The sequence below is a fragment of the Trichomycterus rosablanca genome, chromosome 5 (assembly GCF_030014385.1).
Source record: "Trichomycterus rosablanca isolate fTriRos1 chromosome 5, fTriRos1.hap1, whole genome shotgun sequence".
Taxonomy (NCBI): Eukaryota; Metazoa; Chordata; class Actinopteri; order Siluriformes; family Trichomycteridae; genus Trichomycterus; species Trichomycterus rosablanca.
The window spans coordinates 26175490-26192937 of record NC_085992.1 but is presented as its reverse complement, the minus strand read 5'-3'; the positions used below and the strand labels follow the sequence as shown (position 1 = coordinate 26192937).

The 17448-nt window shown below is 38.1% G+C and overlaps 1 protein-coding gene across 2 annotated transcripts; it reads right to left on the bottom strand.

Moving 5' to 3' along the window:
- Positions 1-1182: 1182 nt before the first annotated feature.
- ncoa4 (nuclear receptor coactivator 4) lies at positions 1183-16569 on the bottom strand. 2 transcript variants are annotated; one of them, XM_062995900.1, is made up of 10 exons: positions 16467-16569; positions 9525-9651; positions 8240-8380; positions 8038-8126; positions 7715-7823; positions 7209-7310; positions 6976-7098; positions 4143-5141; positions 3080-3172; positions 1183-2966 (listed from the first exon to the last, which is right to left on the bottom strand). In XM_062995900.1, the coding sequence occupies exons 1-10, from the start codon at positions 16505-16507 to the stop codon at positions 2961-2963; spliced, it is 1830 nt and encodes a 609-aa protein (XP_062851970.1). In that variant the 5' UTR covers positions 16508-16569; the 3' UTR covers positions 1183-2960. The 2 variants fall into 2 exon arrangements, with proteins under 2 accessions (XP_062851970.1, XP_062851971.1); XM_062995901.1 differs by lacking the exon at positions 16467-16569 and adding an exon at positions 13058-13301.
- Between the last annotated feature and the right edge of the window lie 879 nt (positions 16570-17448).

Sequence of the window (17448 nt, the reverse complement as noted above, 5' to 3'; positions counted from 1 at the left end):
TCAAACAGCAGCAATAGATGAGCGATCGTCTCTGACTTTGCATCTACAAGGTGGACCACAGCATGCAGAGTAACAGATGGACTACAGTCAGTAATTGTAGAACTACAAAGTGTGTCTATATGGTAAGTGGAGCTGATAAAATGGACAGTGAGTGTAGAAACAAGGAGGTGGTTTTAATGTTATGGCTGATCAGTGTATATGCTTCCAACTTTAGTTTAGGAAGGGCCATTTCCTGTTCCAGCATGACTGTGCATCTATGCACAAAGCTAGGTCTATAAGGACATGGAAGAAAAACTTGGCTTAAGAAATCTCAACTGCCCGACACAGAGTTCTGACCTCAGCCCCTCGAAACGGCTTTGGAATGAACTTGAACATCAGTTGAGGCTTTCTTGACCAACATCAGTGTTTCCACACCACAGCAAGTTACACATTAAGCTCCTTTTCCCATGTGCTAATACGATGTGGCTATGCATTATTTTGTATTTATATGGGATGTCACTGGTAGGGCTCTAAGGCACCCTCCTAGTTCTCTAGTTCTCTGATGGATATGTCGATCTACTTCATAGTTTCATACTTCATAGTGCACTTGAGAATTTCCTGATGAATTCTCAAGAAAGAATTTTAACGATGGAATGGTGTTTGAATCTGGTGCTTGTAGCATGGACGTGCTGGTGTTTAAGCATTCTTTAATCATTTTGGCAACACAAATGCGACAATATCCTGGAATATTAGCTAGAAATGGCATTGCATTATAACTTTACCATAGGGTGAACCTGATATAATTTAATACATATAATTAAATGCTGGAAAGATTGGGCACTTATGCCATTAGGGATTCAAATGTTGGCAGCAGGCATTGTGGGTTAAAGGTTACTTCCACCAAACATCCATCATGTCCGATAGTTATTTCTTTTACCGCATTATTGTTTTGTCCACACACTGTACTTAAAAGCACTTTGGGCTAACGTAGTAGTAGCTGCACGCAGCCCCTGCAATACCAAGCAAAGCAATAACCGCCTTGCCTCTTGCTCAAGTTTCACACAGTAGTAATACTGCTTTTGCAATAAGTTCATCTAAAACATACACATTTTCCACTGAGCTGCAACAAAAGTGAACTTCACAACTAGTCAGATGATCCTTAGTCAACATGACGGTGCAAAATGAAGACAACAATGACTCCTGTTTTACTATTTTTATATATATATTTATTTAGATTTGGTACAAGGATCACAGCAGATGACAAAGCATGTTAGCAGTAAATGTTAAAAAAAAAATCTCATGTTATTAGATTTGTGTATAAAAGATGAGAGAACTGGATTAATAAGGGAACTTTAAAACATTGCTAAATGTGAATGCACTAATTACTGAATACTTAATATTGCACTTAATTCTTGGTCCTGCAGACATGGAGGGCTGAAACTCAAAAGTAAATACGCATGAGTTTTAAATATTGGCTTATGTTTATTTCAGATAAATCTGAGCTCCTATACATACTTCAGTCATGTATCTACCATCTACATTCACTCTAGCGTGCTAGCGAAGCAGAAAGTAAAGCGAATAGTTGTCAGATTATAAAGCATGAGGTGTGTGTGTATTAGCTGACAGTATTTACAACATACTGAGAAATGTCCAGACCTCCACAGCTGTTAAATCAAGAACTTTAAAATAATATTGCTTCAGTTTTAAATAATAATGATTTATAATAACAGTAATATAATGTGCTGTATGTTTGTCTACCATAAAGTGAATGTCTTTCTTTAAGATAATAGAAGTTTGGCTGGAGGTTTTGTTCAGGCTGATGAATGGAATACACAAATGAATACACTAAAATTTAAAAATCCAACCTTGTTTCCTACCCTAACATTTTAATGAAACTTAGAACCCTTCCCCTTCTAGCCCCCAAAAACAAAATATACTTTATTATTAACACACACCCTATCAATTTTAATAAGTTGCTAAATGATATACTGCTAATTTCAATATGTTCTGAGATGGCACTGCATGTTGAGAATTCTTATGAACTTTCATGTATTAGGAACTTGGTTTGACACATGGTAAAAATAGCTATTTCGCAAAAGCCTTTTTATATCCTGAGAGCATGGTGTTAGGCAAGCTATTATTAACGATGGTGTAGCAATACACATTGACACTGCTTTTTTCTGATACAAGAGTCTAAATATATCACATGCCAAGAATGGAATACAGCCAGTAGGTTCCCTGTGACTTCCTCGATACAGAGAACAATGAGCTAAAACGGAATAACAGCCTTCAGATACAAACATGCCACGCTACTCTATCAATTTAAACTGTTATAAGCCAAATTCCATTTACATTTCCACATCTGACAGATGCATTTATCCAAAACGGCATACTAGTGAGACATTTCCCAATTTCAAGGCTAATTGGTGTGCTTATAGGTCAACAGTGACCAAAGCATAAAACCTTGATCTTCAGTAGTCCAGAATGTTAACCATAATGACACCACTGCTCTTGCATTACAGCCTTTGTTTTGTCGACATGACTTCATAAGGATGTATTGGAATGCTGTGTAGAACTACTGAATTAATAAACACACTTTACAATAATTCTCCCAATATACTCAGATCTTCTTGCCTACCTTAACATCTTAGAGCACTGCTAACCAGTGCTGGCTTGTCTGATCAGGCATGTGCTGATACATTTTTATGAACAACGTGCTGCTTGATTTTATTTTAAAGACCGATTAGTTTTACTGTCTGATGTGCTGCTGCTGCTGCTGCTGTTTGTCTTCTGTATCAGAAAAAAGCATTGCATCATATGACAGATACATGTCATGAGTTTGTGTATTGTAATACTCTTAATATTAATCATTAAATTAGTCGGAGAGAACAGATAAAAAGATCATACAGAAATAAGGCAATTAAATTGTGTGCGTTGATCAGTTAATTCAGCGAGTCCACCAAGTGACTGAGTCTTAGTTTTTACATCTGAAAATGAAAACACATTTATGTTTACTACAAAAGCAGAAATGTATAACTTAACTGCAAGTTAGAATTTAGACTAAAATCAAAACAAGTGTATAAGCAGTAGTAATTCTTACCTGTATAGGTGATTGATGTAGCCAATTCTCCTTTTCCATGTCAAGCTTCAGACAAGAAAATAGATCACATACACTGGGAAGATTCAGTCTGTCCTGTAGCACAAATGAGGAAAAAAAAATTCAGGTTTGTAACCAAGTTACAGCTGCTTACAGGGCCTAGAAAAAGTTCTAACCATGAGCTTGTAAAAAATGGTATTAAAATTGAATGACCTATAGAGTGATCTTTTAGCTATAATAGCCACTCTTATGGCTGTTGTGGCTTCTCACAAGACTTTAAAGTTTTGCTGGATGAGAAAAGGTTGGAAGCATACAATTTCCTTTATATAACCAATTAATAACACTTTTTAGCAATTCTTATAACTAAACCACACAAATTCAAAATTAAAAGGAATGTGCTAGTTCTTTTGTTCATATATTTAATGTCCCTAATAAGAAAAAAAAAAAAAGTACACAATGTCAGGGTCTTTTGCCATTAAATCTGTGCTTCTAAACTATTACAATCAAAATACATTTCAGAAAATCTTTAAAGAATTATACAGATGAAAGGAACTAAATTTTTATGTTTTGAATTGCATGTGCTCTAGGTGCGATCTTTGCAAGACATTTACTAACAGTGAGTATCAATAGCAAAGAATTTCTTCATTTTTGAGAATAGTTTAACCTTGATCAAAGTACTTACAAATAAAAGAAATGAATTACCATTGCAGCTCCCACTATAAGTGGGTGTTTTGCTAAGATCCAAACTGGAGTGCAACATGCAATTCTAAAAGAGGTGGAAAAAAACCCAAACCTGACTGATTTCTTCTGTACCTAAAATGCATGACATCATAGGACTGACATGACATGATGAATGCACTAATTACTGAATTATGGTGCTAAAAATATATGTCACTTAATATTGCACTTAATTCTTGGTCCTGCAGACATGGAGGGCATGACATGAGACTAAATAGTTGAATTTGTGTATCATTACAGCACAGTTATAATTCGAGAATATGCTCATCTTCGTTAAGAAACAACCATCCAGCGCTCTATATACCATGTTTAACAGATTTCAGCTCACCTGTGCATTAGCTCTCTTGCGTAAAAGCCACTTGTCCTCTTCAGTGTCCGTGTTGGCTTGCTGTGGTTTGTTGTGCTGGTTTGATGTCTCGGTGTGTGTCTTCTTTTCAGACGCCAACCAGCTCTCAGACTGCAGGGGTTTGTAAAAGGGGTTCGTGTTAAGGCTAAAGTGTGAGCTGTGCTCTTCAGGATCTGCTTTTTCTTTTTTTGCCATTTTACATGGAGACACCCAGGCAGAGAGTGATGAATGAGCTAAGTCGTCTGCTTTTTTGCTGGGATGAAGCCATGCTTCAAGAATAGCCTGCACCTTCTGCTGCTTTTCCTGGTGCTGCAAGACTGCCGATTTGCTGCTGCTGTTTTTGTCAAATGGCATGCCATTTTTGTCTCTGCCCTCCTTCTTAAGTAGCCAGGAACTCAGAGCTTCCTTCCCACAGTTGGTATCGCAAACACACTGAGCAAAGCTGGCACAGGTCTCATTGGCTTTGCAGCTGCTTTCTATAGGAATGGCCTGCTGGAGCCACACCTCCAAAGGATTAGGGGTTACAGGGGTGGCAGGTGCTGATGGAGTTTTCAGGCACTTGAGCTTGCCCAGGTTCTCGATCTCTACAGATTTTGTGCGTGAAGCGCAGCATGAGCCGCAGTCTGATTTGGGGAGCCATTCACTTGGAAGAAAGCTTTCTTGGAAGGGTTTAAACATCTGCTTATATTGTTCTGCAAATGAAGCATGGCTGGCCTCTGCAGACTTGCTGAATTTGGGAGTGACGAACCAGTCTCCATCCTCAGTTTTCTCTTCGGTATCCATTTCAACCTTCTCCTCTTCCTCCTCATCCAGAAAGTCACTCTCTTCAATCTTCTCAATCGAAAATGCTGAGCTACTGCTGCTGGCATTGCTGCTGGTTCTCTCACGTGTAGGCAACTTCTCCTTTACAAGCCAAACCTCAAGATCTTTGAGTTGACCCCAGGCATTCTGGAAATCGAAGGAGACAGTTGGGCGATACACCTGGAGGAGGAAAAACAAGGAACAAAAGTGAATTTTTTAATGTTTTCTTGAAGTATCAAAGGTATCTTGAAAATGCGGTATCTTGAAAATGTCATTTACGGCCTTAAAGTATCTGAATAATGGAAAGATACCGAGTGTTTTCTTTCAGTAAATCTGTATAAAGAAAAACCAGCAGTTACAGTTTGTACTGTCATGCATTGTTTTTTCATCTGGACATAATTCACAAAAAATACCTTGAAAATAAAAAGAACACAGCAGACTGGTGCTAACACAGATATAATTTAGCACTCAGTCACAGGAATAAAACAAAGCAAGAGTGTGATTTGAATTGTATTACTTTATACATCTACTTCAGAATTAAACTTTTAGTGCCACAGCACTGTAGAACTACCGGAGCTTTAAAACCCCCATTAAGGGGGCTCAAACACACGGTCTCAAAACCTAGTGAGCTCTCTAAACAGACAACATTTTAACATCAAACACACACTACCGAGAAGACTCTCAATTCTTGCCTACTGAGATGCCTTATTCTCAAGTGTGCTTCCTCAGCCACAAAGGCATTGTGGATTGTACTTGTAGAACTGTAGCAAAGAAGCTGCAAGTATGTCTCTACAAGCTTTGCACACTTGGATTTGAATGGATAAAATCCTCTAAAATTGTATTATATTGGATGGCTAGAGTATGAAAATTACCATTTTTAGGTGTCTCCACATCCCAATGGGGTCTTATGGACTCTTATACACTACAATTAGTAGTGCCACAGCAAAGGAACTGAATAGGAATCAAATAAACTTTAAAAAGATGCATGATGATGATGCAAGTGTAGAATGATGGTTAAACAATGCATACAAAATCAAATCTACAGCACAAAAAGTCAAGGGGCTGGATACTTTCTGAATCCACTGTATGTGATACTGAGAACATGGGCAGCTGGATTTAAGGTATAAAACGGATATAAACAAGGATGTGTAAAATATAAGAGCTGGTTCAGATTGTTGCGGATTTAAGCTGTACTGTTTATGTATACCAAATGACTGTTCTGTGTCCCAGGCCACGTTGCCTATACAGCAGCTAGATGAACAGACAAGTATAAAGAAAGTATGTAATAATACACCTGATAAATAGCATGTGATAAAAGCTGATTCCTAATTTTAAAGTTCAGTTAAATAATGCCAAGTTCACACTACACGACTTTCTGATTTGTCGGGTCGCTGTACAGTTCACACTACACGACTGAATCTCTTGCACTCGGGAGTCTTTCAGTCGGTGTATATTTCACACTACACGACTGATCGGCGATAGGGGGTTTCACACTACACCATCTATCACCAACTGGAATCACAGGCGAGCTTCTCTGGTCTCCCAAACTACGTTAAAAAAAATAAATGAATGAGTGGATTTGGCAACACGAACAGTATGGATTGTTCTATTGTGAGTTGGAGGTTAAGCAATATTTTTGCAATGCACCGTTGGTGTTTTGTAGAGAACGATCAAGTCAGAAATACTGTAAAACGTGTCTGCCGGTGTATTCTGATATAAACTATATTATCCCCCTGTCCCACCTGTTTACACTCCTCTCCTGCGTTTCCCCTCACACCGTATCCTGCGTTCTCATTGGCTGATCGACATAGGACTCATTGCCAGACGTGCAACTCAGATCAGATATCTGACATGCTAGAAATCTCGATCCCGAGAACGCCGAGTTGCTCCCGAGCCGGCAAATCTAGCGCCGACCAGTCGCCGAACGAAAATCGGGGCAAGAATCGTGTAGTGTGAACTAGGCATAAATTAACTCTGTATGTTCACAGTTACCAACCATACAACACAATCTCACCTGGGTTTTTTCTTTAGGGACCACAAGCCAATCCTGAAGGTCTTTCATAAACTGATATTCAACTGGAGTGCTGGTAACAGGTTGATTGCAAATAAGCCATTCAGCCCATTCTGAGTCCAGCTTCTACAAACACAAAACAACCAGGCTATTTACACAGTACTCTAAGTGAATCAGAGAAACTAAAGATAGCACAAACGGGTCATGATCACGGTTAAAAAGCATCAAGGACACACCTCTATTTTGGTAGCAACAGGGCAGTTCTGTAGAAGCCAGGATTTCTCTGAAGTGCTCAAGTTTTGATTAGTTAGGCTTGAGGAAGAGCTCTTCACTAACTGCTATAATAAAGAGAGTAATGAGGGATGTCAGTCCAGTGGGGCACATTCTATTCCCACCAACAGGGATATACATAGGTTTACAGGCTGTACACAATGTAGGGCAAAAGTCAATGACATTCTGTGCATTTCTTTTAATAAAAATAAGTCTATTTTTCTGTATTAAAATAAAGACAGACAATACAGTGGATGAAACATTTATAAAATTAAATTTGTTATATGCATTTTCTATACAAAAGTCTAAACTTTATGGTGCAATCATTTAAATACATAAACAGGTTAATTTACCTACACTACATTAAGAAAGCATAACTTCTATTAAAGAGAAGGCAAACAATAATACCCATCCTGCATCTCCAACCATCTGAGAGTAAGACAAAGATAAAAAATTCAGAACCTTTACAAACCTGGGTGGAAATAGTCCCAAAAGATGTAATAGCTTGGCGCAAGGAGCAAGTGTCTGCTTCAAAACTCATCTCTGGTGTTTCCTCAGGACTCAGATTCAAATCAGAAAGCCTGCACATATCCAAAGTAGTAATAAGTCCAAGCTCCTCAAGGCTGGTAAATGCACAGCTTTAGAGAATGGGTGTGTTAAAAAAAAATCAATCTCTGCTGTTGTATATAGCCGATAATGAGTTAGGCTTAAACCACTACAGCTCTACTATTAAACATTGACATGTAAATAGTAATTTGGGCTGCTACAGCAACTATGCAAGCTAAAGGAACTTACTTCTCCATGCAGACAGTGAGCTGGTTAGCAAGGGCGTTGCTGCTGGAATTCTGGAGCTGATGAATGAGAATGTCAAACTGACCCCGGAGCTGAACAAAAACAAAAACATAAAGGATTTATGGATTTATATTTAAAGCTAGAACAAATATAGGCTAACCAGATTGGAAGAAAAATCTAAACAAATTATTAGTGACAGACAAACCCAGTGAAGCTGCTCTAGCTGCTGCTGTAGAGCTTCTCCTTTCAGCTGTTCCAGTAGGTCAATGTGCTCAAGCAGCCAAACCTCCCGAGAGCGCAGCGTCTCCAGGTGCCGACTGATACAGCTGTGCAGCTGGGACTTTACCTGTATATAAATAGTTATTAGACGGAATATGAAGCAACAGAAAACAGTAGTTGATATAAAAAGAGACAGAAAGTGGCTTTAGCAAAAATATAACTGTAGATAAAAGAGGAACTCCCTCAGACAATATTAATAAAGTTTGCTTATTTACCACTTACACTTGTTTTTAAGAAGTGTGCTACCCACGCTCTCAGTAATTGTTATGACAAAGCAATTGTCCAGCATAGTTCTTTTTTATTCTATTTATGCATTTTCTCCTTTTTTCCTCCCAATCTAGTCTTATCCATTTACCCAGTTGTATCTCATCTAATGCTGCAGACCCCTACTTAAAAAACAGTAGTTTTAGCATTTTATCACAACATACAAATCAATGCAAGATGAATCTGACCCTGAAGTTAAATGCTTGCCTCCCAGAATCAATAAAGCAAAATTGTTCCCATTAAGAAAATACCTAATTTCCCTCCAATTCCGAGAGAGAAGAATTTATGAAGAAACTTCCCAGCAGCACGTAAAAAAACAGATACTCCAGGACAGACTGAAAAGACACTTACACATCCAGAGAGAGGCTGGTTATGAAGCAAACATTTTTAACAGCGTCCACTTTATAAGGACTGTCACGTTTACCCATAACCTCAGTCACCCATATCCTGTAGCCTAATCTAACGGTCTTACCACTGGTACTGTAAGGTAGCAATTACTAACCAATGCCAAGCCACAACAGCATAGTAATGTTGCCCTAACTTGCATGTTTTACCAAGTGTATCCACATGATAAAGCATGCCCAAGGGTGTGGGGGAACTAGCGGTTATGATGTCATGGGCTTGGGCGATTTTAGTAGGTTTAGAATAAAAAAGGCCCACTTCTCTGGTTGCCCCACAAAGGATTACCCTGAAAGCTCAGTTAAAGCTCCCTAAACAATAGTGTTGACAGCCACGAGCACAAAGCACAGTCAGTCACTGAGCAGAGAGATTATGAGTGGAGCTGGGGGATAAAACCAAATGATGCAGGTCTTTTAATTTGTTAATCAAATAATACAAAACATAGCAGCACATGCAGAAAAGCTCATAAGAAAGAAGTGGCCTGACTAATGCACAATATAAAGCCTATTTTGAAACAGAGCTACAGTGGATGAAGGACAGTCTCTTACCTCTCTTGAGTTCCCTTTGAGCTGGGCCTCAGCCTTTATCACTCCAGCTATGGCCTCCTCCAGCTGCATCCTAGCCTGAAGACACTGCCTTAGAGCAGTGTCCTCTGTCTCCACCACTGGTGACATACTGCAGAAAAACAAAAAGCTTTGGTTAAACTTCATTAATTATTAGATCTATATGCTAGATGCTCGGTTGGCGCAACGGTAAAACACTCTAGCGGTGCTACTGACTGGTTGGGCGCCTACAGAGACAGGAATGGCTGTATCTGGGTTGAGTGGAGTCCTGCCCAGTGCGTCCAGATTACCAGTCCCAAGTTCAGATAAAATAAAGAGAGCCGTGTCAGGAAAGACATCCAGCATAAAATCGGGCCAAGTCCGATATGCAGACCTATGACTTTGAAATGCAGATGGTTAGCTGCATGGAACTTCAGTTCACTAATAGTAACTGCTATCTGTATCATGTAATATATGAAAGGTTATTCCTCATTACACACCTAGTGAATATACAGTGTCAACAGCAGCAGCAATATTTAAATACTTTCCTTTTAGACAGCAGTGACAGAAAGTACCCTGAAAATTTTTTTAATTTAAAGCTTTTTAACTTTCACACCTTTTATAGTCAATTATTCTTGTATATAAACCTAAAAAAAAAGTGTATTTGCTTAAAAAAATATTGCTTTAGTGTATTTTTTTTTATTTAAACACCAAACATTTACATAATACACTAAAGTTATCAACAATAGTGCTGTGCTGTGATGATAGGAGCTGCAACTGCATTCACCATATCTCCACCTTGTGTATTGCACCATGCTGATAACGGTTTTGTTGTGACGAGGTCCACGTGTAATACGTGCAGCTGCAATCTTGCATTTGTACAGTTAACATTTGGCCATAAAATCTACATAGATTTATCATTTACACCCAACATGTTGTATCATGTACAAACCTTGAAGTTCAAAATGTTTAATGTTATTGAGGGGTGTCCCAATTAAACACCAGCTCATATCATCAAGCCTAAATTGCTAGGTTGGTATTGAATCCGATTTGGCATACGTTTCATTATGCACAGATATTTTAATCTGTAAATACATGAGATTTTGATGACCATGATGGCACAGATTATTCAGACCCAAAGTATATCACTATTATACATTTGACTGTTTGTTTGATTCTTAATGCTATGTCAGCTGCTGTGACTATTATCATGACTGAATAATAGGTTCTGTTTTTAAGTCCAAGTAGGAGTAAAGTTTGGTTTTCCATATCTTATATGGCTTTTTAAGTTCTAGTGCTTTTTGGAGGGCACTGAAGTGAAAAATGTCCTTGCAGTGGTTTGCATTTTAGAATTTTGTTCTGCTGTTTATTATCCTTTGGCATGGATAGGGGATGCGTTTGACAGCGGTGCTTGATCCACAGATATCATTAATGTCAGTATTTTCAGCAATTGTATAGTGTTCGGGGTCTTAAATTGTCTCACGCAGATAACAATTAGCCAAACTTTACAAATTCTTACACAGTGATTCAGATCAGGAATTTATTCCGCAATATTATAAAAACATTTTAAACAAATAACAAAAATTACTTATTCTTTGACAAAAATAAACTGTAAGATCATTCAAGGAAGTCGAATTTAGTTTATTTGCTTTCAGTTCTCTGAAAACAGGCGGTAGGGTTATAAGGTTTTATTTCCATAAAAGCAGCATTGCATGGTTTCTGTTTTAATAAATAACTGCCTGAAAACAAAACACATTCTGCATGTTCCAAACGCTTTTTCAGCTCAGAACCAGAAATCCGATGTAACGTGCAGAGTATAATGTAAGGTTTTACTATTTCTAACTGGGCTAACTATGATAAGCATGTGGTTAGTACTGATATGAATGTTCTTTGAACCAACACTCTTTTATAGCATAATGAGTAAAGGAGGTTCCATTTATTTCGAGGAAAAATGAGGACTCAAAGCATAAAGTATTAAACACCCCAAACATTGCAAATAATCAAAGTACCATTGTTTATTAAAGGAATGACAATAAGACAACAAGCCTAACTTTGAACTGTATTAAGACAAACTCGAAAGTTAAAAAGCGAAGCTATTTTCAAAATAAACATAAAAGGTAAATAATAATGTTTTCTTTTAGACATTAATCAGATGAGACAATTATGTGATCTGATCATTTTAAAGAACTTAATTGTCTAAGTGCAAAAGGATAGTACTTTTCTTCACCTAATAATACTGTAAAGCGATCAGTTTTTAAGGTCACATTGATTAAAAACATAAGTACACATCAGTAATATCCTGCTAAAAACTGTGACAGCTTTAATACTCTGCACTAAGAGCAGGCTGTGGATCCTGTAATCTTGGGATGTTTAAATGTTTGGTATGGCTTTGTTTACTTTTTCTACTCATTAAAGTGTTCTTTATTAATTTTGTCCTTTTAGCCCTCAATATGAGCATTTCTGGGGGGTAAAAATCCATTCACATTTTCGGCATTTTACAGATGCTTTTTATCCAAAGCGACTTAGAGTACTGTGACAGTATACAGTCTGAGCAATTGAGGGTTAAGGGTCTTACTCAAGGGCCCAACAGCAAAAACCTGGTAGTGGTGGGGCTTTAACCAGCGACCTTTTGATTACTAGTCCAGTACCTTAACCACTAGGCTACAACTGCCGTACAATGCCAACATTTCGCATTATTTTTATTGTGTTATTTTGCCACAATGTCTTCTCCACAGCATTTTAATACAATCAAGAATAAAACATTATATAACTGTTACAGCTTTTAAAAGCCTGATTAATGCCCCCATTTAAGTGCCTTAGCCATAAAATAATTGTTGGATTAAACCATTACTAAAAGAAGTAAATGCATGGCTTTAATGTTTAGCTAAGATTATACCTTAATATTAAATTTTTTTTTCTTTTATAGATGCAAGTATGCTTCATTAAGACATTGTATAAGATTGTATATCACTGAAATTTTACAAATTAATTAAAAAAATTAATTAAAAAATAATGGTTAGCTCTAGTTAACAAACTTAAATATAATTTACACATAATAATGTGATAATGAAAGATCCTGACAAATGTGTCATTTAAAAAAAATAACAATGAACAGCTCTCATACCGGTATATATTACTTCTTATTTGTTATAGTTTTTACATATTAGAGCAAAGGGAATATCTATCAAACTGTATGCAAGTAAACAACACAAAACGTGTACAATGCCTACAACTGATTGTCTCCATACCCACGAACCCTTCAGTTTGTCTAAAAAAGAATCGAATTCTTGCCTGCACGACTGTTTTACCAAAAGCTAATTCGGCAAAAAAAAAAGTTGTAATTTATTCGCTAAGTCGTATGTTAACGTACGCGTCGTTTAAGACATGTTCACAACAACAAAAGCTATTTTAAAATGGATTATCTGGCATAAAAAAGAAAGCACCGTGCGTGAGGGTCAAATTGTTCTCGGACAAGCTCTATAACAAGTGCTAGCATGTTAGCCACCACGCTCTCACAAACAATAGGTTACTTTACACACCTTGTATGAATGATCCAGTGACAAACCGGTGCGGTGAGGTCGATCAGCGATGTCTAATTTCCAATAAACATGCAGACTAAATAAACTCTAATCCTTCATGATCAATCGTGGCCCCACTTTCGTAGGCGTTGTTTTAATGCCCACCTACATTCGTACAGCTTTTCCTGCTCTTTGGTTGACCAATAATAGACAGCTTACAAGCTGATGGCCAATTGCAGCAGTTCATGTCATAGTTTTGCAGATGCAGGAGGCGGGACTTGCCTCAATACGGGTGTGGGAAACTAAGGCACGTCACCAATGACGAGCGTTCGCCTCCACTAGAGCTGCTCCATTTCGCACGTACAGTAATGATTCGAACTCCGTCCTGTCAGTGAGTCGAATCATTTAGTCGACTCACGTATAAGAATCAACCCGCCTTTTCTGGTGAATACCGCTTTGGCGATGTGGGATCACAGTGTACTCTGCCCTCTTTGTGCAGAACGACAGCTCCAGCAGGAGTAGGGGACATTCATGTGACGTGTACAAACCGCTTATATTCGCTCCTTTTGAGCTGCGACTTTACCGAATGGTTGATGAGCTTAAGGAGAGTAATACCCCAGCCACGCAGTTATGAAACCTTATTTCCGGCACTAATTATTTAATTACCTATAAACTAAGCTTGTGCTCCACAACCATAGACCAGTGCATCATTATCATTTTCATGTTTTATCACCATTTTATCCTGATCAGGCTCACGGTGGGTCTTGATCCTCAGAATCACTGGGCACAATGCAGTAACATGCCCCCAGACATAGCCAATCACGTCTGTATGTAGATGCATGACTGGCTGAGGACCCTGATAGAGCGTCTAGCGTAATTGAGCTCTGTGCCACCAGAGCACCTTAGAACGGTACAATGACTGCAAACCACTGATCTGATTCAGGTGTCTGTGATGGGTATACTTGGGCCAGCACCTGATGACTGGGGCACCCATGTAACCCTTTCAGATTTAGCCTGAAATGGCAACAAGCACCATTATCTTTTGTGTGGCAAGTTGAAGAGGTCAAGTGCAATGCCAGTAAGACAAATGCCTATTTTAGACTGTTTTAGATATATGTGCATTTACAGATACAATTTGCCTTTGTATGTTTGTACCCACTGTATCTAAGTAATTTTTAACAGATCTTAACAGTAGATATTCACTTTTTAATGGCCATAGTACTTAAATTACATTTTCCTTGTTTTTTTCCATAGATCTGTTAAATCCAGGGTTTAAGACAGTTTGTCTTATTAATTTTCTTAAACAAAAAGAGCTGCTAGTCTCAAGCATTATTTTTTATTATTATTTACTTCATTATGTTTCTTATGCTATTTTTCTACACTGCCTGGCCAAAAAAAAGGTCACCACCTGGATTTAACTAAGCAAATAGGTAAGAGCCACCCATTGGATAATTACTGCATGGGTGATTGTTTCAGCTGGCAACAAGTTATTTAACCCTAACTGATGCAGTGAGTAGCTTCTCATTTGTTAAACAACCATGTTGAAAGACACATCCTGTGGTCGTGGAAAAGATGTTAATCTGTTTCAGAAGGGTCAAATTATTGGCATGCATCAAGCAGAGAAAACATCTAAGGAGAAGCTGAAACTACTGAAATCGGGTTAAGAACTGTCCAACACATTATTAAAAAGTAGAAGGACAGTGGGGAAATATCTTCGAGGAAGGAATGTGGTCGGAAAAAAGTCTTGAATGATCGTGATCGGCGATCACTTAAACGTTTGGTGAAATCAAATGGTAGAAAAACTACAGTAGAACTCAGGGATGTGTTTAATAGTGAAAGTAAGAGCATTTCCACACGCACAACGCGAAGGAAACTCAAGGGATTGGGACTAAACAGCTGTGTAGCCTTAAGAAAACCACTTGTCAGTGAGGCTTCAATTTGCTAGGAAGCATAAAGATTGGACTCTGGAGCAATGAAAGAAGGTCATGTGGTCTGATGAGTCCAGATTTACCCTGTTCCAGAGTGATGGGCGCATCAGGATAGGAAGAGAGGCGGCTCAAGTGATGCACCCATCATGCCTAGTGCCTACCGTACAAGCCTGTGGGGGCAGTGCTATGATCTGGGGTTGCTGCAGTTGGTTCAGCAACGTTATGTGCCCAAAGAATGAGGTCAGCTGACTACCTGAATATACTGAACGACCAGGTTATTCCATCAATGGATTTTTTCTTCCCTGATGGCACGGGCATATTCCAAGATGACAATGCCAGGATTCATCGGGCTCAAATTGTGAAAGAGTGGTTCAGGGAGCATGAGACATCATTTTCACACATGGATTGGCCACCACAGAGTCCAGACCTGAACCCCATTGAGAATCTTTGGGATGTGCTGGAAAAGACTTTGCGCAGTGGTCCAAATCTCCCATCATCAATACAAGATCTTGGGGGAAAATTAATGCAACTCTGGACAGAAATAAATGTTGTGACATCTTTCTGTTTAGGAAAATTAATAGACAAAGGGTTAAAGACAGTTTGTCTATTAACTTTATTTTCTGTATATATGCAAAATCTAGCCTAGCATGTTAATTGTCTGTACAATGTACATTTGTACATTGTCTGCATATAATCTTGTCTGTATATTGTATTGTTTGTATATGGTAGAGAGCTAACAACAAGAGATAACAAATTCATAGTATGCCTTTTTGTATTTATTATACTGTTGTCTATCTGCACTGTGTATCGTACTGTCTTGCTCTTTTTGTTCTGTGTTGCACCCTGGTCCTGGAGGAACGTTGTTCCGTTTCATTATGTACTTGTATATAGCTGAAATGACAATAAAGCCTCTCGAGACATATAATACACGTTATACCAGGACCCTTTTCAAATGAAAGGGCACCTGTTTAGACAAATTACTGAATGTTCTTGCTCTAAAGGGCACAGGGAAATGTCAAGCCAATCACATCACATTTATCTTTACTGAAGGGCAGTAGATCTTTTCTCAGGAGAACACTTTGTCTTGTTTTTGCCACCAACGCCCCCCTTCCCAGTCTGACAGTTAGTGAAAGTCAGGACAAACACATTAGAAACACTTTACTGACTCAGTAGAAACGCGAAACACATTCCACTATGTACTTTCTTTTGGATTCGCGGGGGAACCTGAGAAACAATACACATTTACATGATAGAATTGGTCAAACAATGCCTATACATCTTTAACAATACCTAAATCCGAGTCTCTAGCTTCTGTTCGTTCGCAAATTTAAAGATGTCAGGACGCGGTATACATAAGCATGGTTTACCGACATTACCCCGGCATGTTAAAAAAGCCCATTTTTTCAGAATTTAGCCGTATTAGCATACTTTTAGCTAACGGTAGCACCAATGGCAAAAATAAAAATATTAAAACAAACGTGTTATAGTTCAATATTACCTACCCATAATTCTTCTTCTGTTTAAGTGAGTGATTGGACGACATAAAGCTTGTCTGTATTAAAACAAGATCAAGAAACTAGGAGGAAAACCTTCACTTGCCGGTTATTCTGTACTCAGCAAAATGTCAAACGTGTTCGGAAGGCTTTCAGCTAAACGCAGATCTCACAACATCCCTCTCTTTATTAAAACAGATCCATCCACATTATATACAGATTGATGAAAGGAACGCTTACGTTTGTCGTTGAACATGAACGTTGGTCATGTGGCGCCCTCTCTGGTAGAAATAAGACATTGCAGCAAAAAAAAATTTTTTATAAAACGGATACTTCCGGTCCTAAAATCTGATTGGCTGAGCCGCGTTCGAAGCCGTTGTAAAATCCCCGATAAACGCACACCTAGGACCACCTCACATCATTCCATATTAATACGCCACTGAATAGAAAAAGTTAATGTTATGTTCGCCCTCATGTTGCCTAGCAACACTGTTAATCGAACTACTTTGCGTCGCGGAAGGATGCTTTATTGTAAGTTTATACACAATAAATACATTTATGAATTAAACATTGTTGTATTTATTGTATTTTATGTTGACTGCCGTTTTATAAAAGCAATAAGCCACTCGAGACCGTGCGTTACTGCTATGATTTTATCACAGGGAAAGAAGTTTTAGGCTTTTATCATTCCCCATGATGAAATCGCAGTAACGCACAGGACCTTTATTCAAAACTGCATCTGATTTTAGCTCCTTTCATGTTCGAACTGAAAAAAACACGGGAGATGACAATAAAAAGTAGCCACTAATCTAAATGGCTTAGTAAAATATTGTTATAAAATTCAACACAATATTACTATTCAATACAACTGATCTTCATTATTGACTTTTATATGATTATTTATATGTGTATATAATGTTATTTCAAACTATTTTTGAAAATCTGTGCTCATCTGATTTTATTAAATGAACAGTAAAACAAAGGTTGTGAC

Excerpts from the sequence above, each read along its gene's own strand:
- ncoa4 (XM_062995900.1), bottom strand. The coding sequence starts at position 16,507 with ATGTCGTCCAATCACTCACTTAAACAGAAGAAGAATTATGG. Across the intron at positions 8,381-9,524 it reads TCAAAGGGAACTCAAGAGAG|GTAAAGTCCCAGCTGCACAG; the intron begins GTAAGAGACTGT and ends ATTTATATACAG. Across the intron at positions 5,142-6,975 it reads TCCCTAAAGAAAAAACCCAG|GTGTATCGCCCAACTGTCTC; the intron begins GTGAGATTGTGT and ends TTCCTCCTCCAG.